We start from the raw sequence: 25,450 nt of genomic DNA, 5'->3' as shown, positions 1-25,450 counted from the left end.
CAGGTAAACAGACCCGAGCTGGCCACTGACTTGGCTCAACCTGAAATGGAGGGAGAAGGCCTTATGTATAGGAGAAAAAAATTTACGAATCAGTTAATCATGGAAACTTCTTGGAGGACGTGCAGGTCTAACTAGACATAAAGGACAGAACGTATGGCTAGCTGACCATCCATCCATCCATCCATCCATCCTTCTGTACCCCGAAATATTTATTTGTGAATTGACTTCACTGCAGTACTTTGCTTTCTTTTTTTCTTTGGTTTGATTTTTTTTAATTTATTAATAAAAGGTATATACGCTAATAAAGTGAGTGCCTGACCATCTCCTAGGTCAAGAAATATGACATAGCAGTACCCTAGAAGCCCCTTTGTATCCTAGGTCATGCTCATCCTTCTCCCTTCCCTGAGAGATAACATCTATCCTGATTTTTTGTATTAATCATGCCTTTGCTTTCCTTTATAATTTTACCATTTGTGTGTATATTCCAAAAACATATATATGTTGGCTTTCCCTATTTTTTACTTTAGTATTAATGGCATTGTACCATACGTATTCTTAAGTTTTTGAAGTTCACGCCAGTTGATGATTCCTTCATTTTCACTGTTTATGGCTTGAGTCTACTATAATTCATTCATTCTACATTCGTTAGTTGTTGCTCCTTTGGGGTTTATATTAGTTATCTATTGCTGTGTAACAAATTACCCCAACACTTAGCAGCTTAAAACAAAACAAACAAACAAAAAGCATATTATCTCACAGTTTCAGTGGGTCAAGAATCCAGGAGGAGCTTTGCTGGGAGCTGACTCAGTGTCTCAGGCGCTAAGCAAGGTATTGGCTAGGGCTACAGTCATTTCAAGGCTGGGTGGAGGGAACCCCTTTCAGGCTCACTCACATGACTGTTGGCAGGCCTCTTGGCCTCACTGGCTTTGGTTGGCCTCACTTCTTTGCCACATGGGCCTCTGTATAAGATCAGCATGGCAGCTTGCTTCCACCAGAGTGAAGGCTTCCAGAGACAGAGAAAGACGAAAGCCAGAGGCTTTTTGTAACTTAATCTCAAAAGTGACATCCCATCATTTTTGCCATCTTCTGTTCATTAGAAGTGAGTCACTAGTTCCAGTCCACACTCAAAGGAAGGGGGTTAAACAAGACCATGAATATCTAGAGGCAGCGATTATTGGGGGCCATTTTAAAGGCTGCCTACTACACGGGATATTAACAAATAATGTCCTCTAACTATCTTGTACATGCCTTCTGGTTCACGTGCACCCATTCACGCTGGTTCCTTGGAGTGTACACCTAGGTGTAGAATACTGGGTTTTAAGATTTGTGTATGTTCAACTTTCTTAGGTTATTGCTAAACTGTTTCCAAAGTGTTGAGCCAGTTTGCACTCTCTCCAGCAACAGATGAGAGTTCCTGTTTTTACATATACCTGTCACAATTTGGTATTATCAAACTTCATTTTTAGCCAGTCGAGCAGGCACGAAATAGCATTCAGTTTTGATTCTGATTAACATTTCTCTGATAACTAATGAAACTGACCATATTTTCATATAACGATGAGCTATTTTCCTTTCTGTCTGAGAAATTCTGCTTCCTCTCTTTCATTCATTTTCAGGTTGGGTTGTTTGTATTTTTCATATTGTCTATTGGAATGCTTTCTTTACATAACCTGGATGCTAGTCAATCCCTAGTTAACCACATATGCTGCAAATATCTGCTTTCACTTTGGTGCTTAGCTTTTCTTTCTCCATATGTCTGCCTATCTCTGCCAATGAATTACGTTCTGAATTTTAATTTCACTTTTACTATACTTTCCTCTAAACGTTTTTAAAGTTTTGTATTTGGCAATGTCTTAATCCACCTGGAAGTTTCTTGTTATACTATTTAGTCCATATGAATAATCAACTGTCCTAGCACCAGTGATCTGCATGAATCAAGTTTTTCATATGTGCATGAATTCGTTTTAAGCTCCCTACTCTCTCTGATTATCTATTTGTCTAACTCTACATCAATACAAAATTGTTTTTAACTACTATAGTTTTATAATAAGTCTTTAAATCTGGTAGGAAAGATTCTCCCACCTCTTCATTTTAATTCAAGAGTTTTTTTTAGCAATTCTTGGACCTTTGATCTTCCATATAAATATTTAAATAAACTTGTCAAATTTTTCAAAACAGGAAACAAGCAAAGAAACAAACTTGCTGGAATTTTTATTGATACTGAATTAATTCTATGTATCAATTTTGGGAGAAATGTTCTCTTCAAGGTGAATTTTTCCATCTGTGAACTTGGTATATAATGCCATTTATTTAGCTTACCATTAATATTTTTTAATGTTTTGTAATGTTTTATAGTATCTTTCATTGTTTTCCTTTTGCTCGTTTCTGTTGACTTTATTTCTAAGTACATTATATTCTTATTGCTATTGTAAATGTTTTCTTTTATAAAAATTATATTTTGTAGCTTATTGTTTGTTGCTGGTGTATAGAAATCCAATTGTCTTTTATATATTGATTATATATCAAACTTGATAAGCTCCATTAATAATTCTAAATTACCTATAGAGTCAGATTTGCTAAAAAGGCAGTTATATCATCTGAAAATAATGACAGTTTTGTTTCTTCCTTTCTAATCTTTACACTTTTAATTTCTTTTTCCTGTCTTACTGCATTGGCTAGGAACCCCAGCATAATGTTAAATAAAAGTAGGGAGGGGTGTCTTGTTTTATCCCTAAGATAATAAAGAAAAAGATTTCACTATATCAACTTTAAATATTGCATTCATGATGGTTATTTTGTAAATGCTTTGTCCCATGATAAGAAAATTCAGTTCTTCTTTTGGTAAGCACTTTTATTATGAGTAAATGTTTCATTGAATGCTTCTCCTATAGCTATTGATTTTCTCATATGATTTTTTTCTTTAAGTATGTTAATGTGGTGAAGTTTAGTTTATTCAAAGTAATATTAAATCAACTTTACATTCCTGGAATAAACTCTCTATGATAAATATCTAATAACTTTTAGATACAGATATAAGGATAAGCATTAAATATTTGTATCTATATATGTGAATTAAGATTGGCCTGTAAGTATTCTTTATGGTACTAACCTTATCTGTCGTTAATATCATTTCATAAAATAAGATGAGTAGTATTCTCACTGTTGCTATTCTCTGGAAGAATTTGTGCAAGATTGGAATTATCTGGTCAAATATTACTTTAAATCACAACACTCAGGGTTTAGAGTTTAGTTTGTCAGAGGATATTAAACCTGTTGGTCCAATTATTTTAAAGATTATAGGACTATTTAGGTTTTCTTATGGAATCAGTTTTCATAACTTGCATTTTCCAAGATATTTAACCAAAATTAATGGAACAAACTTGTTCACAATATTCTCTCATTATCCGTTTAAATATTTTCTATTATTATGACCCCCTTTTCATTACTAATGTGTGTATAATTTCTTTCTCTTTTTGGCTTGATTAATTTTGCCAGAACTTGGACTACTTTGTTAACTCTTTCACACACACACACACACACACACACACACAAACTGTTTGTTTTCTTCATTATTATTTATTTTATTACTTCTTTCTGCTTTCTTAGAATTTTTCTGTTATTTCTTTTCTAAGCTCTTAAGGTATATGCTTAACTCATTAATTTTGAGCTATCATTCTTACATAAGCTCTTCAGGCTATAAATTTGTGTCACTGCTCTTTAGCTTTATCGCACAAGATTTGATATGAATATTTTGCTATCATACTTTAAATATTTTTCATTTCTATTATGGTTTCTTGTTTGAGCCATGAAATTTTAAGAAATGTGTATTTGAATTTCCAGTCAGTCCATAAAGAATATTTTATTATCTTCTAGTAAATGTTGCCTAGCTAATTTATAATTAATTCAGAGAATTATGATACCAGTTCCTTTGGATTATTGAATCTAGCTTTACATCCTAGCACATTGTCAGTTTTGTGTGCTTGAAAATAATGTGTAGTCTCTAATTATATAATGTCCTGTATATACCTTTAAAACAAGTGTGTTAATTATGAAATCCAGAGCTGCCATATCTTCACCAATTTTTATCAGCTTAAATTATCAATACAAAAATAGATACATTAAAATCTCTCACTATGATGGTGAATTTTGAAATTTCTCATTGTAGATCTGTTTATTTTTACTTTATATATTTTGAGGCAATGCTATTAGGGAATTGGAATAAATTGAAAATTTTATCATAATGTAGGGATATAAAATATTATGGCTAAAATAAAATAAAATATTAATGCTTTTGTTTTGAATTCTTAATGTGTTCATATATCATCAAATCAAGAGTTTCTTGATTGGTGTTTACCTCATTTATCATTCTTTCTTCCTTTCACTTTAAATCTTTCTAAATCTGTGTTTTAAATATATATGTTGAATTTTGTCAAAAGCTCTTCTGCATCTATTGAGATGATTATATGGTTTTTATTTTTCAATTAGTTAATGTGGTGTATCACACTGATTGATTTGTGGATATTGAAAAATCATTGCATCCCTGGGATAAATCCCACTTGATCATGGTGTATTATCCTTTTAATGTATTCTTGGATTTGATCTGCTAGTATTTTGTTGAGGATTTTTACATCTATGTTCATCAGTGATATTGGCCTGTAATTTTCTTTTTTTGTGGCACCTTTGTCTGGTTTTGGTATCAGGGTAATGGTGGCCTCATAGAATGAGTTTAGGAGTGTTCCTTCCTCTGCAATTTTTTGGAAGAGTTTCAGAAGCCTAGGTGTTAACAATTCTTTAAATGTTTGATAGAATTTGCCAAAAGTGTTTGACAAAATTCAACACCAATTTATGATGAAAACTCTCCAGAAAGTGGGCATAGAGGGAACATACCTCAACATAATAAAGCCCATATATGACAAACCTACAGCCAACATCATACTCAGTGGTGAAAAGCTGAAAGCATTTCCTCTAAGATCAGAAACCAGGCAAGGATGTCCACTCTCACCACTTTTACTCAGCATAGTTTAGGAAGTCCTAGCCACAGCAGTCAGAGAGGAAAAAGAAATAAAAAGGAATCCAAATTGGAAAAGAAGAAGTAAAACTGTCACTGTTTGCAGATGACATGATACTATACCTAGAAAATCCTAAAGAAGTTACCAGAAAACTACTAGAGCTCATCAATGAATTTGGTAATGTTGCAGGATACAAAATTAATATACAGAAATGTGTTGCATTTCTATACACTAACAATGAAAGGCCAGAAAGAGAAATTAAAGAAACAATCCCATTTACCATCTCATCAAAAAGAATAAAATACCTAGGGATAAACCTACCTAAGGATGCAAGAGACCTGTACTCTAAAAACTATAAGACCCTGATGAAAGAAATTGAAGCTAACACAAACAGATGAAAAGATATACCATGTTCTTGGATTGGAAGAATCAATATTGTCAAAATGACTGTACTACCCAAGGCAATCTACAGATTCAATGCAATCCCTATCAAATTACCAATGGCATTTTTCACAGAACTAGAACAAAAAAATTTTAATTTGAATGGAAACACAAAAGACCCTGAATAGCCAAAGCAATCTTAAGAAAGAAAAACAGAGCTGGAAGAATCAGGCTCCCTGACTTCAGGCTACAATACAAAGCTACAGTCATCAAAACAGTGTGGTACTTTCACAAAAACAGAAATATAGATCAATGGAACAGGATAGAAAGCCCAGAAATAAGCCCATGCATCTATGGTCAATCAATCTATGACAAAGGAAGGAAGACTATACAATGGAAAAAAGACAGTCCCTTCAATAAATGGTGCTGGGAAAACTGGACAGCTAAATGTGAAAGAATGAAATTAGAAAATTATCTAAGACCACACAAAAATAAACTCAAAATGGATTAAAGACCTAAATTTAAGAGCAGATACTATAAAACTCTTAGTGGAAAATGTAGGCAGAACACTCTCTGACATAAATCACAGATCTTCTTCAATCTGTCTCCTAGAGTAATGGAAATAAAAACAAAAATAAGCAAATGGGACCTAATAAAACTCGAAAGCTTTTACACAGCAAAGGAAACCATAAACAAAACGAAAAGACAGTCCACAGAATGGGAGAAGATATTTGCAAACGCTGCTACCGACAAGAGATTAATCTCCAAAATTTACAAACAGCTCACACAGCTTAATACCAAAAAACAAACAACCCAATCAAAAAATGGCAGAAGACCTAAATAGACATTTCTCCAAACAAGACATACAGATGGCCAACAGGCACATGAAGATGCTCAACATCACTGATTATTAGAGAAATGCAAATCAAAACTACAATGAGATATCACCTCACACCAGTCAGAATGGCCATCATTAAAAAGTCTACAAACAATAAATGCTGGAAAGGGTGTGGAGAAAAGAGGACCCTTCTACGCTGTTGGTGGGAACGTAAATTGGTATAGGCACTATGGAGAACAATATGGAAATTCCTTAAAAAACTAAAACTAGAGTACCGTATGATCCAGTAATCTCACTCCTGGACATATATCCAGAGAAAACCATGGTTTGAAAGGATACATGCACCCCAGTGTTCATTGCAGCACTGTTCACAATAGCCAAGACATGGAATCAGCCTAAATGTCCATCGACAGATGAATGGATGGAGAAGATGTAGTACACATATACAATTGAATATTACTCAGCCATTAAAAAGAATGAAATAATGCCATTTGGAGCAACATGGATGGACATGGAGATTATCATACTAAGTGAAGTAGGTCAGACAGAAAGACAGATATCTTGTGATATTGCTTATATGTGGAATCTAAAAAAAAAAAGATACAAATGAAAATATTTACAAAACAGAACAGACTCACAGAAAACAAATTTATGGGGAAAGGTTGTGGGGAGGGATAGATTGGGAATTTGGGATTGACATATACAGACTACTGTATTTTAAATAGATAAGCAACAAGGACCTACTGTATAGCACAGGGAACTCTGCCCAATATTCTGTAATAACCTAAATGGGAAAATAATTTGAAAAAGAATAGGTATATGTATATGTATAACTGAATCACTTTGCTGTACACCTGAAACTAACACAACACTGTAAATCAACTGTAGTCCAATGTAAACTAAAAATTTAAAAATAAAGAAATAAAAACCACAATGAGATACCAGTACATAAAAAAGCATATATGTCATAAACTTATGTGTATTTCTTTAAATCCTAGGTTTTTAAAATTTTTGTTAGACAATTTATAACATCATTGAATAATTTAATCCAGTTATATTTACTGTGATTAGTAATACAATTGGATTTATTTTTACCATCTTATATTTGCTTTTAATTTTTTCTGCTTTATCTGTCTCTTTCATTCCTAACCACTCTTTCTTTTTTCTCTTTTATTCCCCATTTTACTCCTTCTCTTATTTGGAAGTTACATGTTCTAATGTTTTAGGTCAAATGTTTTAGCAGTAATTCTAGTAGTATAGCACACTTAACTCATAACATTTATTGAAGTATAATTGAGAAATAAAACTTGCATATATCTAAGGTGTACAATGTGATGTTTAGATATATGTATACATTGTGAAATGATTACCACAATCAAGCTAATTAACATGTTGATCACCTTGCATAGTTTACCGTTTTTTGGTGAGAACAATTGAGATATACTATCTTAGCAAATTTCAAGTATATAATACAATATTGTTAACGACAGTCATTGTGCTATACATTAGCGCTCCAGAACTTATTCAGCCTGCATAGCTGAAACTTTGCAACCTTTGCTCAATATTTCCCCATTTCCAACCTCTCCCCAACTCCTGGTAACGACCATGCTACTCTCTGCTTCTATAAGTTCAACTTTTTTAGATTCCACATATAAGTGAAGTTGTACAGTATTTGTCTTTCTCTTTCTGAATTATTTCAAAACTTAGCATAATGCCTTGAGGTTCATCCATGTTGTCACAAATGGCAGGATTTCCTTCTTTTTAATGGCTATATAAATTCCATTGTGTATATATGCCACAATTTCTTTATTCATGAATCCATTTGTTAGTCACTTAGGTTGTTTCCATATCTTGGCTACTGTGAATAATGCTGCAATGAACATGGCAGTGCAGATATTATTTCCAGTTACTGATTTCATGTCCTTTGAATATATACCCAGAACTAGGATTGTTAGATAATATGGTAGTTCTAATTTTAATTTTTTGATGAATCTCTATATTGTTTTCTATAATGACTGTACCAATTACATTCACATCAACAATGTGCAAGGGTTTCCTTTTCTCCACATCCTCACCAACACTTGCTATTTTTTCTCTTTTTGATATTAGCCCTTCTAACAGGTGTGAAGTGATATCTTGTGGTTTAGATTTGCATCTCCATGATGATTAGTGGATTTGAGTACTTTCCCATATACCTGTTGGCCATTTGTATATCTTCTTTTGTGAAATGTCTATTCAGGTCCTTTGCTTATTTTTAATTGGATTATTTGTTTTCTTGCTATTGAGTTGTTTGAGTTCCTCATATATTTTGGATATTATTAACTCCTTATTGGATATATGGTTTGTAAATATTTTCTCCCATTCTGTGGGTTGTCCCTTTACTCTGTTGTTTCCTTCCCTGTGCAGAAACTTTAGTTTGATATAGCCCCACTTGTTTATTTTTGCTTTTATTGCATGTGTTTTGGGGGTCATATCCAAAAATTTATTTCCCAGCCCAGTGTTAAGCTTTTTTCCAATGTTTTCTTCTAGTAGCTTTACAGTTTCAGATCTTATGTTTAAGTATTTAATGCATTTTGAATTGCTTTTTATATAATGGTATGAGGGAAGAATTCACTTTCGTTATTCTGCATGTGGATATCCAGTTATTCCAACACCATTTATTGAAGACACTATCCTTTCCCCATTGTGTGTGCTTTGCACATTTGTCAGAGATCAGTTGAATGTATGGTTACAGGATATAAAGTCAACTTACAAAAATCAGTTGTGGGGACATCCCTGGTGGCGCGGTGGTTGAGAGTCTGCCTGCCAATGCAGGGGACAAGGGTTCGGGCCCTGGTCAGGGAGGATCCCACATGCTGCAGAGCTACTGAGCCCACGTGCCACAACTACTGAAGCCCACGTGCCTAGAGCCCGTGCTGTGCAACAAGAGAGGCCACCGCAAGGAGAAGCCCGCGCACTGCCATGAAGACCCAACGCAGCCAAAAATAAATAAATTTAAATAAATAAGTGAGTACCAGTTAGTCAGGACCTAAATTAAAAAAAAAAAAATCAGTTGTGTTTCTATACACTAACAGCAATTTAGCAATTTCCTGAAAGGGAAATTTAAAACAAGAATCCCATTTACAATAGCATCAAAAACAATAAATACTTAGGAACCAATTTAACCAAGAAGGTAAAAGACCTGTACACTGAAAACTATAAAACATTGATGAAAGTAACTGAAGACACAAATTAAAAGCTATTCTGTTCATGGATTGGAAGAAGTAATAATGTTGAATTGTCTCTGCAAGTTTATATATAGAAAAGCGTAATAAAAGAAGTTAGTCATCTGGAAACAGATATCTGCAAACAAAGGCAATTTAACTTCTTTCTTTCCATTTTGGATGGCATTTCTTTTTTCTTGCCTCATTGCTCTGGCTAGAACTTCCAGTACTATGTTGAAAAAAAGTGAAAGGGGGACCCCTTGTCTTGTCCCTGATCCTAGAGGAGAAGCTTTCAGCCTTCACTCTTGAGTGTGATGTTAACTGTAGGCTTGCCATATGTGGCCTTTATTTTGTTGAGGTACATTCCTTCTATATCCAATCTGTTGACAATTTTTTGTCATGGAAGGGAGTTGTATTTTGTCAAATGCTTTTTCTGCATCTGCTGAGATGATTTTATCCTTCATTTTGTTAATGTGGTAGCACATTTATTGATTTGCAGATGTTGAACCATCCTTGCATCCCTGGAATAAATCCCACCTGATCATGGTATATGATTTTTTTAATGTACTGTTGAATTCACTTTGGTAATATTTTGTTGAGGATTTTTGCATCTATATTCATCAGGGATGTTGGTCTGTAATTTCCTTTCTTATAGTCTCCTTGTCTGACTTTGGTGTCAGGGTATGGGTAAGGCTCAAACAATGCAATAAATTTAAAACCACTTATCTTCATTAACCACCATCTTGCAGCTGTGCTCTTGTTATTGTATGTTTATTATGCTTTTATATCCCACAAGACATCTTTGTTTATTTAAATATCAATATTGATATTTGCCCAGGTATTTACTCTTTCCAGTATTCTCAATTCCTCCTATAGTTATGTACTCCCATCTGGGATCATTTTTCTTAATTTTGAAGTACTGCTTTTTATACTGTAATGCTAGCAAATTCTCTCAGCTTTTGTTTATCTAAAATTGTCTTTATTTTGCCTTCATTTTTTGAGGGATATTTTTGTTGTGCATAGAGGTTGGCACATAGGTTGGCAGATTGTCTTCTCTTTTTTTTTTTTAACCAATACCACTATGTTCTGGTTTCTATCATTTTCTTTTGAAAAGCCAGATGTATTATTGTTCCTCTAAATGGAAAGTATCCTTTATTTCTCGCTGACTTTCAGATTTCCTCTCTGAATTTGTTTCTTAGCATTTGACTATAATGTGCCTAGGTGTAGTTTTCTTTGTATTTATTCTGCTTAGGGAATGAGGAGGGTTTTTTTGTTTTGTTTTTCTTGTTGTTTTTTTTTGCAGTACACGGGCCTCTCACTGTTGTGGCCTCTCGCGTTGTGGAGCACAGGCTCCGGACGCGCAGGCTCAGCAGCCATGGCTCACGGGCCCAGCCACTCCGCGGCATGTGGGATCTTCCTGGACCGGGGCACGAACCTGTGTCCCCTGCATAGGCAGGCGGACTCTCAATCACTGTGCCACCAGGGAAGCCTGAGGGTTTTTTTTTTTAATTTGAGTTTTGATGTTTTTCATCTCTTGAGAATTTTCAATCATTAATTATTAGCATATTGCTTCTGTTTCACTGTCTCTCCTCTTCTTCTGGGAGTCTAATTACACATATGTCAAGACTTTTTACTATGTCTCATAATTCCTATTATAGTTTTACTGTATTCTTTCATCTCCTTATGCATCCTTTCTTTCCTCTGTGTGTTATTTTTAGATACTTTCTACTGATTCTTGTTGCAGTTCATCAATTCTTTGGTCATTTGTGTCTAATATGGTATTACAACCAACTATTGAATTCCTGATTTCAATGATTATGTTTTATTTCTAAAATTTCTATTTTAATATTTTACGTTTTAATTCTATACTGGTATTCTCCAACCTGTTTGTTATTTTTGAACACATTAATCACAGTTATTTTAAAATCAGTCCCTGTCTAAGAACTCAAATGTCTGAACCACTTGTCTGTTTCTATTTTTTGTTGTTTCTCTTGAGTTCTTGATAATTCATCCTTATTTTTAGCCTCCTTCTAAATTTTTGATTGGATGCAGGACATCATGAATGAAAAATCAGAAAGTTCTGGTTGATGTTATTGTTTATCAAAGAGGATTTTTCTGGCGTGGGGGACAGATAAAGTACCAGCAGATTACTTTAATACTATCAGAGATTAGCTTTAAGCTTTCTTAGAACTGGTCCCTTTCAGGTTTTTCCTTTATCCAAGAGCATAGACCTTACTTCTCAGGCATTATTTTTATTCATATGCCATGGTTTTTCTCATGTCTCAACTGAAAGCAGATAGTGTTGATAAAAATCAGTTACTTTGGTGGGACTGGACCTCCATATTTCCATAATAGTACAGCTACTGAAATGACTGCTCAATTGATTGGCATTTTAGCCATTATTTTCTGCAGGTTTTTTGGGTCTCTCCCTGTGCATGCATAGCTTAGGAGTCAGCCAGTGACTTAAGGGGAATTTGTACATAGATTTTTAGATTCACTTCTCTGAGGTTTCTTCTTGTCTGAAATTTCACTCCTTTGAGTTTTAACTGGTTTGGTAATCTTGAACCAGTAATGCTGATACTTCCTGCTTGGCCTCAGTTATCCTGCATTGTGAACTGGAAAATGCCCTAAAAGAAGAAGCCACAGTGAATGTGCAGTTCATGTCCTGAGTTTTCCTTCCCTCAGGATTGTAGCTTCTCTCATCCTGCTTATATTGTTTGCTCTTCAAAGTCTTCCCTTGTTTCCTACATTTTATCTAACTTTTATTGCTGTTTTTAGTGGAAGCATTGTTCTAAACAAAGTATTTTCTCAATGACAGAATTGGAAGTCTCTCACCATTTTGTCTTACATCTCAGATTGTTTATCTTAGATTATTTTATTTCTTCTTGAGATCTACCCTTTAGAATTTCTGTTAAAGCAGACATTTTGATAATAAATTCTCAATATTTGTGGGTCTGAAAGTAACATTTAAGACTCTTATAATAGAAAGTAGGGGACTTCCCTGGCGGTCCAGTGGTTAAGACTCTGTGCTTCCAATGCAGGGGACGCAGCTTCCATCCCTGGTCGGGGAACTAAGATCCCACATGCCTCAGCGCGGCCAAAAAATAAAAAGTAGTTTAAAGAAGGTAGTGCCGCGGTGGCACTAGGCATGAGAAAGCAGTGAGGGTAGCTTTTGGGTCACTTCCAGACTATTAAGGACGGTGCTGCTTTGAACATTCTAGTACATGTCTTTTGGTGATGTGTGTATGCATTTCTGTTGGATATATACTTAAGAGTGGTATTACTGAAGTCTTATTTTTTATTTCAAAATAATTTTTGTAACATTTTAAAAATACAAAATATCTAAAGAAAAAATTACTGGTCAACCCTTCCCACTTCCTGAGGTAGCCAAATATATCCTTATTTTTCCTGTTAGATAAACAGAAACATACAAAAGTAGGATCATTAATTTTTCACTAAAAATATATGTTGAGAGCATTCCTCGAGGTTTGACTTGAGCTCATCTTTTTAAAAACTGCGTAACATTTTGTAGTATGGACTGTTAATAACTTCTTCATTCATTCCTATGTTGCTGAGTATCTACAGAACTTAATATCTCAAAAGTTATTTCAGTGCTTTCAGGATTTCATGGCAGTCTCTATTACTCAGGGCAGAAACTGGAAAGTAAAACAGAACCTCTAGGGGAAGTAGAAATAAGAAAGGAATCAGGGGGCTTCCCTGGTGGCGCAGTGGTTGAGGGTCCGCCTGCCGATGCAGGGGACACGGGTTCGTGACCAGGTCCGGGAAGATCCCACATGCCGTGGAGCGGCTGGGCCCGTGATCCATGGCCGCTGAGCCTGCGCGTCTGGAGCCTGTGCTCCGCAACGGGAGAGGCCGCGACAGTGAGAGGCCCGTGTACCGCAAAAAAAAAAAAAAAAAAAAAAAAGAAAGGATACAGGATTTATACTTATACTTGAGCTAGTAAGGTAGAGTCTGAAACAGAGAAAGAGAGGATAGAACCCGTTGAAATTTTGGGAGACACAGAAAACAAAAGGCTTAAGGGAGAAGATTAAAAGAGCATGAAGATGAGGAGAAAACTTACAATACAGAAAATTTGCAGTTTGGTCAGTTTTCTATGTCACGGTCCTATTTGTTTCATAGAGGAGTGATCCTAGGATTGCTTTCCTCACCCCACAATCATCTGTCTTGTCCATTCAACCATCAGTTGGACATCACGGATCACCTGTTTACGGCCACATGAAGTGGAGAATCTGGAAAAGAATGACAGAGTTCTTGGCTTGGGCTTACTCTGGTTTGGGGAGTTGTAATGAAACCCTGAAGTAGTACAAGGTGTGGTACTCTATCCACTTTACCATGAATCCACATTCCTGTGGAAGGTCCAGCCTGGACACTGTTTTGTGCTAGGGGAGAAAGCTTTAAAATTGTCTCTTCCTGAGGATAGTTTGGTCTGGGGACATCTTCTCCTTAGGTACCCAGTGTATAGGGACCAGGGTGGTGATGGGTGAGGGGTGAGGAAACAGGACAGTATACAGAGGCCCCACAGGTCTTGTAGGCCTTTGGGGCCAGCCATAAAAAGGGGCTGTGGTTTTCACCCTGGTTTCTAATGTTGAGCTCACCAAGCTAGATGAGCAGACACCTGATTCAAGACAACACGTGGTCAGGCATAAAGCCAGATCCTGGCTCAAAAGTCAAGTGTTGCATCCCACTCTTCCTTGATTAAAATGAGTCAGGACTAGGAACGAAATTCAGGAAACCCATACACAGGGAGAAATCATTTTTATAGGAGGGTCACTACCGGCTGCTTGAGCAAGGATATTTTATCTATTTCGTTGATTAAATTTATCTATTTTTATCACAAAATAATATATATTACCGTTGAAACGTTAATGAGGTGTATGAAGAAAAAATACAAATAATCTTCTCTTTACTGTCCAATTCTTATAGTTTGATGTATGTCTTCCATAAAATTTGTGTTTATATAAGCATATAAAAATATTTTTAAATTTATTTGTACAAAATTGCAAAATCTCCATTTTACTACCACGTTAAATGTTTATTAAAAATATAAATATAGTAAGACAGGAATAAAGACACAGACCTACTAGAGAATGGACTTGAGGATATGGGGAGGAGGAAGGGTAAGCTGTGACAAAGTGAAAGAGTGGCATGGACATATATACACTACCAAACGTAAAATAGATAGCTAGTGGGAAGCAGCCGCATAGCACAGGGAGATCAGCTCGGTGCTTTGTGACCACCTAGAGGGGTGGGATAGGGAGGGTGGGAGGGAGGGAGACGCAAGAGGGAAGAGATACGGGAACATATGTATATGTATAACTGATTCACTTTGTTATAAAGCAGAAACTAACACACCATTGTAGAGCAATTATACTCCAATAAAGATGTAAAAAAAATAATTTAAAAAAACCTTTATTAGCTGTGATAAAAATAAATAAATAAATAAATATAGCCAAACTCCTGGCAAATATATATAGATTTAACACATCCTTGGAAACAGTTGTATTATTTTATATAAAGAACTATCACTATCCACCAACTCGTTTGCTGGTAAATAGTATCACGGATTTCTTTTTCCGCAAACTGCCCTGCAGCACTGCCAAGGCGGGGGCGGGGGTTCTCCGTTCTGCATTTGCTGGGGGCATCTGCGCGCAGAAACTGACACAAAGCGGGGCCTCTGCGGTTTGTGGGCTGCCGGCCAGGCTCCGCCCCCACCGCTGCGTCAGCCAATCAGCTCCCGGGACGGCCGCCTTCTCCCTCCCCCACCCCCGCGGCTGCTCACCTCTACCCGCAGCGTCCACCACCACCTCCACCAATTTTCAAATCCCGGGTTGTGTGCCCCTTCTCCTTGTCACGTCTCGGCAGAGGAGTCCCTTCCCCCTTTGAAGTAGCGGGTGTGGATATTGCTGGACGACGGGTGAGTCTTGTACAAAGATGGTTTCTGGGACCAGAGCAGGCCACGGAGCACCAACCGAGTTCCCTGCGGCCGGGCTTCGAGAGGGAGGGACGCGGCCAGGGTCCCAGGGGAATGGGCCCTGCGGGACTGAGAAAGTGGTCGGGTTTTTGGTCTGAGACCAGTTGGGCCTAAGGAGGCAGATGTCTTTCAAAGAGGATTCCCTGCGGTTTCTCCATGTCTGTTTCTGGCTCTGCTTTTTTTTCCACCACTCTGGCTTTTATTTCTTTAGTTCTGTTATTTCTTCTCCTCCGGGAAGGTAACCATCAAAAGTCTAATGCATTCTTGCCCTTGCTAAACATTTTTCATAATAAAATCTGTCAAAGCTACAGATAAGTACAGAAAATAATACAACAGATTTATCAGGTGTTGACATTTTATCACCTTTCCTTCAGCTCCCTCTTTCTCTCTCAGCGTCACTCCCCCTCTCTCCCTCTGTGTGTGTCTCTCCTCCTTTTTAAGAAACAAAATCTGACATTTGAAACCTTTTCCCCACCAAGTCTCATGCCACCATCCTGAGAGGTAAGTTAGGTTGTATCCCTCCCATGTATATTTTTGTCCTATTATTTTTATGTATGCAGTATATGCATTTTTGTTTTGAAGTTTAAATTTTTCATGAAACAATGTTTCAGGTTTTACTTTGGTGCTACTAGTCTTGGCATTTCAGACCCAAAAGGGTCTTAGCAAGCAAGTCACCAGCCCTCTTTGTTTAGAAGAGGACCCTGACCCCTGGAGAAGATAAAAGACAGCCTCACCGTCACTCCTTCACCGAGCAGGATCCTGAATTCAGGTCCTCTTGATTTCTGTTCCTGGCATTTCCTCTATGTAAACCCTGCCAGTGAGCTCACCTGCCCACATGCTCCTATTGAATTATTGTTCATATGATTCAATTTGGGGAAAGAGGATTGAAGGGAGATGAAGAAAGGAAATATGTCTTGGATTTGGACCAAAAGCCTAGTCAAGATGAAAAAGTATGCATTTTCTTGAAACATATTTATTAAATCTTAGGATGACCGGAATATTTATTTTATTTAACAAGCAGTCATTACAGTCTTACTGTACATGCCAGACATTGATCTAAGAACTTTGTATTCACTCACCAGGCTTAAGCCGAGGAACAGAGGAATTAAGTAACTTGTGCAAAGTCACTCAGCCCCTAAAGTATAGCACTAAGATCTGAATCCAGGTTATCTGGTGACAGTCTGAGTTCCTAACCATTATCCTACATTATACTACCGTAGCACCTGAGCTAGGTGTAGTCACCACACAAAGTAGGAACTTGGAATTCAGAGAAGGGAGGAGCAACTGTCAACTGGTCATCAGAAAGGACTTTAGGAAAGAAAGAGGATTTGAAAAGTACACAGAAGAATCAATTTTAGCCACCTATTGTTTGCTTGAGATATAATATATTCTTATTTTTAATTTACCAAACAACACAGTAACAGTGCAAATAATGCAGCGCTATATAAAAGTTGCCCTGCACTATTCCTCAAATTAAACAAATATTAGCAGGTAGAGATGTAGCTATCCTTTCACCCACCATAATACAAATATATGGAGGGATGCTTCTTATTATAAAAATGAAAGCATATTCCACAATTTCTGCAATTTTTATTTTCCCCTAGGCAATATGTCAAGTACATTCCTCCAACGAAATGGAGATCTAACCTCTTCATGAGAATTGAATAATACTCTGTAGACTGTCTATGGTTTGTTCAGCCATTTCCTTTACTAATGACTAGTCAGAGAAGTTTTGTCTTTAATTAGACGGCCGTCCCCACTGCCAGAATGGGGGCCACCGGAATGCCGAGCCGACAGGGCCGGCGACACAAAGAAGTGCTGTCCCCTGCCAAGCGCCGCCTCTCGGGGTCGCGGTCCCGCCCAGGAGGAAGCGGGGAGGAGGAGACTAGTCCGGAACCCCACCCCCGCTTCGTCTCCGCCCAGCTCGCTCGCCCAGCGCCGCTTGCTAGGACGCCCCTTCCCCGCAAAACCCTGCGTCTCCCTCTGCCCCCAGCCCTCCTTCTTCCAGCTGCCGCCTTGGAAGTTGCAGGGCGACCTGGTGAGTGGCCCTCTCCGAATGCCCCGCAGGCTGGATCAGGGGTGGGTGGCCGTGGACTGAGCTCGGGTAGGGAGAGGGCGGTGCCGGAGGCCGAGGGGGCGCGAGGGGGGCGCGGGCGGACCTGTGGGCCCCGGCGAGCGGCAGGGTTGCCGGTTCCCAGATAGGGGCACAATCCCTCGCTGTTCTGTCCGCCTTCCTGTGACAGATTGTTCTGTGTTCTCCGGCTCTGCATCCCTCCTGCCGCATTGCTCCTCCTCTTGGGGTTCTAACATCTGATGTTTAATTGCTTTGTGTTGTCGAGTTGCGCACAAACATGGCCTAGAGAAACAGCATCTAATTCGCAGCTTTATCGGGTGAGACTACCGTAGCCCAGGGAGGTGGCAGGGCTTGCTCAGGGTCACACGGGGAGCTGGTGGTAGAGCATCACTTCTGTCCTACTGCCCTTTGATCTTTGCAAACACTCTCTGGGACTGAGATCCCTCGCCCACTTGCATTGCCCCCACCGAGACTAGGGAATGTGTGTGTGTGTCTAAGAGGAGCCGATGGTCTGTGTACCTCCAACCAACCCAGACCTCCGTGCCAGCGGGCCTGGAGATTTCCCTGCCAACGCACGCGACCTTTTCCGCTGTCTTCCCTCCTCTCACCCCTCCTTCTGCTGCTTCCCCCCACCTCAGCCCCCTCTCCACTCCTCTGACGTCACCGACATGCTCTTTGCAGACTGGCTCTGGGCCTGGGGAGGAAAGTCTGGCCTGGTGAAGGCCTGGAGAGGAAAGGAGGGAGGAGGATCCCACACCAGAACTTAGTCCTGACAGCCCCTCGGAGTCAAGGCCGGCCCTCTCCCATATTGTCCATTTGATAGGACACCCTCTGAAGCCAGATGATCAACAGCTAGGAAGAGGCAACACCTGGATTTTTTTTTTTTAACTCAGGTCTCACTTATGCGCTCATACTCCTACATTATGCTGTTTTCCTGGGATTTACCTAGTGAGAAAAGTGAGCAAATATGAGTGAAAGACAGAGAACCCAGGGGGAACTTAGGAATTAAGAAGGGAGAGCATTAAGATTAAACTAGAGGAATAGAAAAAGCAGAGTTCTGCATCCTGCCTGTTTTTATGGGGATTGGGGGGGGGGAACTGATTCTGGAGGGCCACAAGAGGGCCTTCAAAGATGTTAGTAATGGCCTGTTGTTTAATCTGGGTGATTGGTGTATGGAAGTTTGTTTAATTTTTAAATCGTTTTATTATTTTACCATCCAAATTCTTCCACGTGCATTACATATTCTTTTAAATGTATGAATTAAACCATTTTAAGTGAAAAATAAGATTGGGCTGGTATGAACCCACCCCAATTCTGGCTACTATTAACAGAAGATGGTGGACACTGGAAAAGATACTGGACATATAAGGAAAAATAAACAAAGCGTTCATGGAAAAAAAGGCATGAAGATGAGAAGACCTATAGGATTGGGTGTCTGTGATATGGGTCATTTTGCAAGGCCCGAGTGGCTATATGCTGAAGAATTGATCCCAGGTTTGCCCTTACGTTCACATCCATGATTCAGTCGTCCACCTGTGGAGCACCTCTTCATTCTTGTGGGGAATCCAGATATATAAATCACGTCCCCTGCAGATACTTACTCTACCTTGGGGATTTCAGATCAAGCTACAGTGCAGGATGTGGTGCCATATCCAAGGCAGGCCCACTACCTTCTTGCCTTCTAGGTACGTCTCTTAAAGGGAGACCCCGTTTAGGTGCCATGGGGCCTCTTTGTGGAAGGGGTAAGGGATCTGTAAAGCTCTCTCCTTGAGTTACAGGTCGTGCCTGAGGTGCCTTCTACTCCCGAAGTGCCTTGGGTTCCATTAGTTAGCGGGCCTGGGGAGAGAAAGCAGGATCCACAGAAGGAGAACCAAGGATGAAGAACTTAAGGGGAGAAATAAGAGATTACCCCAGGCTATGTCCATCTGCGCTCACCAAGCTAGGAGGGCAAACAGGGATTCAGGCACAAAGAAGCAGCATTTGGTTGAAAAATTGTGTGTGGGAGTCATTGATAGCTGGTTAAAGTGGGGACAGAACCAGCTACAAAGTTCAGGGAACCTCCACAGAGGAGGAATTCACATTTATTGGTGGACAAATGCACAACTTGGGAGATGAAGGAAGACATTTTAGAATGAGTGAGATAGGATCAGTTGATGAATCCAATCATTTATATATTCAATCATTTAATGTGTTTACTTGATTGAATTTATATTACCTGTGCTATTTTTTTTAACATCTTTATTGGGGTATAATTGCTTTACAATGGTGTGTTAGTTTCTGCTTTATAACAAAGTGAATCAGTTATACATATACATAATTTCCCATATGTCTTCCCTCTTGCATCTCCCTCCCTCCCACCCTCCCTATCCCACCCCTCCAGGCTGTCACAAAGCACCGAGCCAATATCCCTGTGCCATGCGGCTGCTTCCCACTAGCTATCTACCTTACTACGGTTGTTAGTGTGTATATGTCCATGACTCTCTCTCGCCCTGTCACAGCTCACCCTTCCCCTCCCCATATCCTCAAGTCCGTTCTCTAGGAGGTCTGCGTCTTTATTCCTGTCTTACCCCTAGGTTCTTCATGACACCTGTGCTATTTTTAATTGTAATAGAAATACATGCAACAATTCAAAAGATTGTTGTGCAGACTTATATAAAGAGAAAGAATACTGTTCACCTCTTCCTTTCCTATGCAGTCAGTGTTAGCTTGTTGAAATGTGGCCTCCATAGTTTTCTGTTTATATAAAATCCTAGTAACAGGCTTATGTATTTCTGGTACTTAAGAACATGGACTCCAGTGCTAGATTTCCTGGGTTTGAATGAAGGATCCACTTACCACCTATGTGACTTAAGCAAGTAACAAATTCTCTGGCCATCGGGTTTTTTGTTTTGTTTGTTTTTTGGTCTTGCGCATTTTTAAAATTGGGATAGTGATAGTACGTACCTCATAGGTCTATTGTCAGGATTAAATAACGTATGTAAAGCGCTTATAATGATGCCTGCAACCTGGTGAGCACTATATTGTCGCCACTACTACGAAAATTGCTAGCACTACTATTGTTAGTAACCTCGTCCATACAAAGGTGGGTTTTTGTCCTACATATTATAGCAATTTGAAATTTTCACTTCAGATATATCTAGGACATTCTTCTAGGTAGAAGAAAAATAGGTTTAACGCTGTTCTTTATGAAAGCCCCGTGGTATTCTATAATACAGATTATCATGCTTTTCTCAAGCATTCTCCTTCTCAAAGCTTGTCTTGCCACACTCAGAGCCTTGCTATCAGACTAAGGAACAAGGAAAACCGGCAGAGAGAAGGGCGCTCAGGTGGTTCCACCCAAACCCCACGCACCTCAGGCCACCCGTCAAGCCCAGGAACCAGGTGGGAGACTCAGCAGGAAAAGCACCCCTCTTCTCCCTTGTCCCCTACTTTTCAAATCTCCAGGCCACCTGTCCATCCCTTTGTCACTTCTCTACAGATACTTCTTCTCCCATGAACTAGCTCGGAGTACAACTAGTGAGGCAGAACTGCGAGTTCCCTGCTCTGGGTGTGTCTGGAGTATCAGCGCTGGGGGCAGCATGGCAGTCGTTCACAGCGTGTGTATGGGTGGCCGCCTGGGGGCTGTGCCCCAGGGTCTCAAGTTCGGTGCCATGGCCTATCCGGGGGTTACATGGAAGTTGGGTAGCCGTGACTTTGGGTTAGTGATCCTGTACCCACGGGAGTCAAAAATGGTTCTAGAGAATATTGTTTGCCATCTTATCTATCTCCCTGTCTAGATTTTCACTTATCTATCTCCATTTGCAGTTTTGCTGGGCAGTGACCATCCTTGTGCGTATATCTTTAATACTGCTGTTCTTATTTTGTAAGAAAGGTTATCAGTAGGCCTGCTCATCTTAAGATGGGCACACCTTTGAAACTGAGTTGCCACTGTCAGATTGCTTTCAGATTCTCAGTCCTTCTAACAGATCGTGCTAGTGTTTCCACAGCCTTGGGGCATTGGACATTATTATCTTTACCTTTCTCTCCTCCTCTTCCTCTTTCTTTTTTGCCCCCTTCTTTCTGGACAATCTTAGGGGCAACGTACATTGTATTTAAATTGCCTGATTAGTGATATTGAGCCTATTTGCATAGATTTATTAAGTTTCCTTTTCTGTGAATATTTTCTCTCAGAAAGGTAGGATTTCAGTGGCCTGAAAGATGTGGGAGAGGGAACAGGAATAAAGAGAACGGAAAGAGAATCTAAAATGAAAGCAGGGCATGTCCAGGAAGGCCAAGTATCCTGGAAGCTGCAAGAGATATGCTGGAAAGTAAGAAGCAGGCAGCCCTGGGGGCCTTAAACCCCAAGAGGAAGCTCAGATTTTCCCCGGGGGGCAAAGGCGAAGCTCTGGGGGGTTCTTTTCTGGGAAATAACACAATCAGTGGCTGTAGAAGAATAAAGGCGAGAACAGATGCTGGTGACTTAGAAGCCGGGTCCATTTAGTCCAGGAATGAATCGCTGAGGACCCAAACTAGGTTAATGGCAGTGCGATTGGAAACCGTGAAGGACGAACGACACTGTGACCAGCTGGACATGGATCAGAAGAGAGAAGGGACACAACTGTGACTCCTTGCCGTTTGCTGTCCTGGCTGTTTGTGGACCCCAGGAGGAGCCAGGGACGTGACAGATTCTTATTAACCAACGGTTTGCTGATTGTATCTTCTCAGTAGTTCTCTGGGGTGGAGGTTACCCTCTTTAACAACTAGGGACCTCGAGCTTATGTTTTTACCCAAGAGGAGCTAACTTGGAGGGAAAAGAATAAATTTAAGACTTTTCAGTTTCAGAGACAGTTACAAATGGCAGAGTGTGCTTTTAATAGGGGTCTTGAGTTTATGGCTTATGTCAGGACCAGGGCCTTTGCATCTGTGGCCTGGGGAAGGCACAGGGAAGGCCTCTGCCAAGGGCCCGTAGAAATCCTTGAGAACTAAACAATCATCAGTATTAGTACTGGCTCCACAATATGAAACCTGTAAAATCGAGAGTCGACAAATGCTTAATCCAGTGTTGGTAAAATCTAACATGAAGTTAGATTTGTTTTCACTTTACAATAATTCCCTATTTTGCACATACTTAAATAGCTTATTCGTAACCAAGTAATTTTAAGCAAAGATATATATGTAATAATTGAACACGTATATGTGTCTACATATCTATAGATCCATATATAATACGTAATGGAAAGGCACTTAGCCTATGCTATTCCTTTAATCTTCAGAACAGTCCTATGTGGTAGATAGTATTATCCCTACTTAATGAACGAGGAAGCTAAGTTCAGCCTAACTGCAGAGCCTAAGCTCGTAATTGCTGTGCCGTAGTACCTTGAGTGAGCATATTCTTTCACAGGGAAAAAAGCAGTAAGGGCCAGAGATAAACACCTAAAGAATATCTGCATGTTCAGAAGAGGGAAGAGAAGGATAGGAATGAAGCGGTTTGAGAGGTTACACATGATGAGGTTGGCTCAGGCCGTAAGGTTGGAGGTGGTAATAGCCTCAAGGACCAGGAGAGCAGCACTGTCCAGACCCACCGAGTGGTCAGTGAGGCCTGGATGTCCTGACTATTCAACACGTCTGTCCTTGAGGGAAGTGCTTCAGTGAAGTGCATATGGAGGAGTTCAGGCTGCAGAGAGACCTTGAGCAGGGAGCTTGTGGTGAAGAAGCAGAGGGGTTTTGTGAGTACGCATCCACAGACATACACACCTTTCTCTGCTATGTCCAGGTGCAAGTAAGAATCCGCCGTAAGTTCATAAATTGTTACCTCTGCTTCTGATTGTCTGGGACCTGGACTCAAGCCAGAGGACTTCTGCTTTCCTCTTACCCAGCCTATGACTGTGACCAGAGAACCCTCTATGAGGACCCAGACTTTTCAGACTGAAATTCTGGCCCCAAACTGAGATTAATACGATCAGTGTGGAAGCCAAATGGGGAGGAGTGGGGGTGGGGAGATAGCATGCTACACCACTGCGTTGGTTTCCACTGGTTACCGCAGCAAAGTACCACAAACTGGGTAGCTTACAACAACAGAAATGTATTCTCTAACACAACGGCCGCCAGCCTTTTTGGCACCAGGGACCAGTTTCGTGGAAGACAATTTTTCCACGGACGGGCGGCGGCGGGGGGGGGGGCGGGGGGGGGGCGGGGGGGCGGGGATGGTTCAGGCGGTAATGCAAGAGATGGGGAGCGATGGGGAGCGGCAGATGCAGCTTCACCCGCCGCTCACCTCTGCTGTGCGGCTCAGTTCCTTACAGGCTGCAGACCAGTAGCGATCCGCGGCCCAGGGGTTGGGGACCCCTGCTCTAACAGTTCTGGAGGCTTAGAAGTTTGAAATCCAAGTGTTGACAGGTTTGGTTCTTTCTGGAAGTTCTGAAGGAGAGTCTGTTCCATGCCTCTCTCCTACCTTCTGGTGTATACCAGCAATCTTTGGCATTCCTTGGCTCATAGAGACATCACCCCAGTCTCTGCCCACATGTTCTCGTAGCCTGTGTGTCTCTCCCCTGTGTACCTGTGTCTGTGTCCAAATATCCTCTTCTTACAAGGACACTAGTCATTAGATTAGAGCCCACTCAAATCCAGTATGACCACACCTTAACTTGATTACATCTGCAAAGACCTATTTCCAAATAAGATCACACTCACAGGCGCCGGGAATTAGTACTTAAATATATGTCTTTGGAGACTCAATTCTGCCCGAATTCTTCACTTCTGTTTGCTTCCTTATGTGATGCAAAATGTCGAGCTTGTTTAGTCTGACCATGAGAATGTTAGCTGACAGCGCACAACAGGGTCTCCTGGATTGGAGACACTGAGGGCCCTGAAGAGTGCTCGAGTCAGTTCACAGTGTCGGTCTCATCTGCTTAATGGGAAGAATTGCCCCAGCTACTGGAGGAGTGAACTCTTGGCTTGTTTGTTTATCCATTCTTCACCAGGCTGAGTCTTTGCTTTCCTCTCTGCAGAAGCCGATCCAGCCATGGCGACTCCGTCTGCTGCCTTTGAGGCCCTTATGAATGGAGTGACAAGCTGGGATGTCCCCGAAGATGCCATCCCATGTGAACTGCTTCTAATTGGAGAGGCCTCCTTCCCGGTGATGGTGAATGACATGGGCCAGGTCCTCATTGCTGCCTCTTCCTATGGCCGAGGCCGCCTGGTGGTGGTGTCCCACGAGGACTACTTGGTGGAGGCCCAGCTCACTCCTTTCCTCCTCAATGCAGTGGGTTGGCTTTGCTCTTCCCCTGGGGCTTCTGTTGGTGTACACCCATCCCTGGCACCTCTGGCCAAAATCCTTGAGGGCTCTGGCGTAGAGGCAAAGGTTGAACCAGAAGTGAAAGACTCCCTGGGGGTTTACTGTATTGATGCCTACAATGAAACCATGACTGAAAAGTTGGTCAAGTTCATGAAACGTGGAGGGGGCTTGCTAATCGGAGGCCAAGCCTGGGACTGGGCCAACCAGGGCGACGATGAAAGGGTACTGTTCACGTTCCCTGGGAACCTTGTGACCAGCGTGGCCGGCGTGTACTTCACCGACAATAAAGGGGACACGAGTTTCTTTAAAGTCTCTAAGAAGATGCCCAAGATCCCAGTCTTAGTTAGGTGAGTGCATCACCCCAGTGGGGAGCTGGTCCCAGGTTAAAAAGCAGAAGGTGGTTCTTGTCTTCAGGCTACTCCCAGGCTAACAGAAGAGAATTTGGCACTCAACGTGGACTCGCCATAAATCAACCAGAGTATTAAAATACCCTGAGGGGCAGGAGGGGCAGGATCCCTGTTGCCTCCTCAGACCAGATCACTTAGCTCTTTGAGGGGAGAAACATCTTAGTGACCATTATGTCCCCCGGCATCTTGTTTAGTAAAATATATTGCTGAATCCCAGGGTTCACATGACTAATCCAGGAAGGTGACAGGTGAAGGTTGCCTGCAACTGAAGTG

The 25,450-nt window shown here is 40.4% G+C and overlaps 1 protein-coding gene across 4 annotated transcripts in view; it reads left to right on the top strand.

The window, feature by feature from the left end:
- Window positions 1-25,450, top strand: part of TCAF1 (TRPM8 channel associated factor 1) — a 45,481-nt gene that overhangs the window by 785 nt on the left and 19,246 nt on the right. For 2 of the 4 annotated variants that reach the window (XM_067747274.1, XM_067747275.1), the window contains exons 1-2: window positions 17,301-17,461; window positions 24,484-25,117. In XM_067747274.1, the coding sequence (XP_067603375.1) occupies window positions 24,498-25,117 (620 nt within the window). In that variant the 5' untranslated portion in view covers window positions 17,301-17,461; window positions 24,484-24,497. Of the gene's footprint in view, window positions 1-15,216; window positions 15,367-17,300; window positions 17,462-24,483; window positions 25,118-25,450 lie in introns of those variants that run through there. The other 2 variants (XM_067747276.1, XM_067747277.1) reach the window with 2 other exon arrangements.

The sequence above is a fragment of the Pseudorca crassidens genome, chromosome 8, assembly GCF_039906515.1.
Source record: "Pseudorca crassidens isolate mPseCra1 chromosome 8, mPseCra1.hap1, whole genome shotgun sequence".
Taxonomy (NCBI): domain Eukaryota; kingdom Metazoa; phylum Chordata; class Mammalia; order Artiodactyla; family Delphinidae; genus Pseudorca; species Pseudorca crassidens.
The sequence above is the reverse complement of the archived record's forward strand: the minus strand, read 5'-3'. Positions and strand labels throughout refer to the sequence as shown.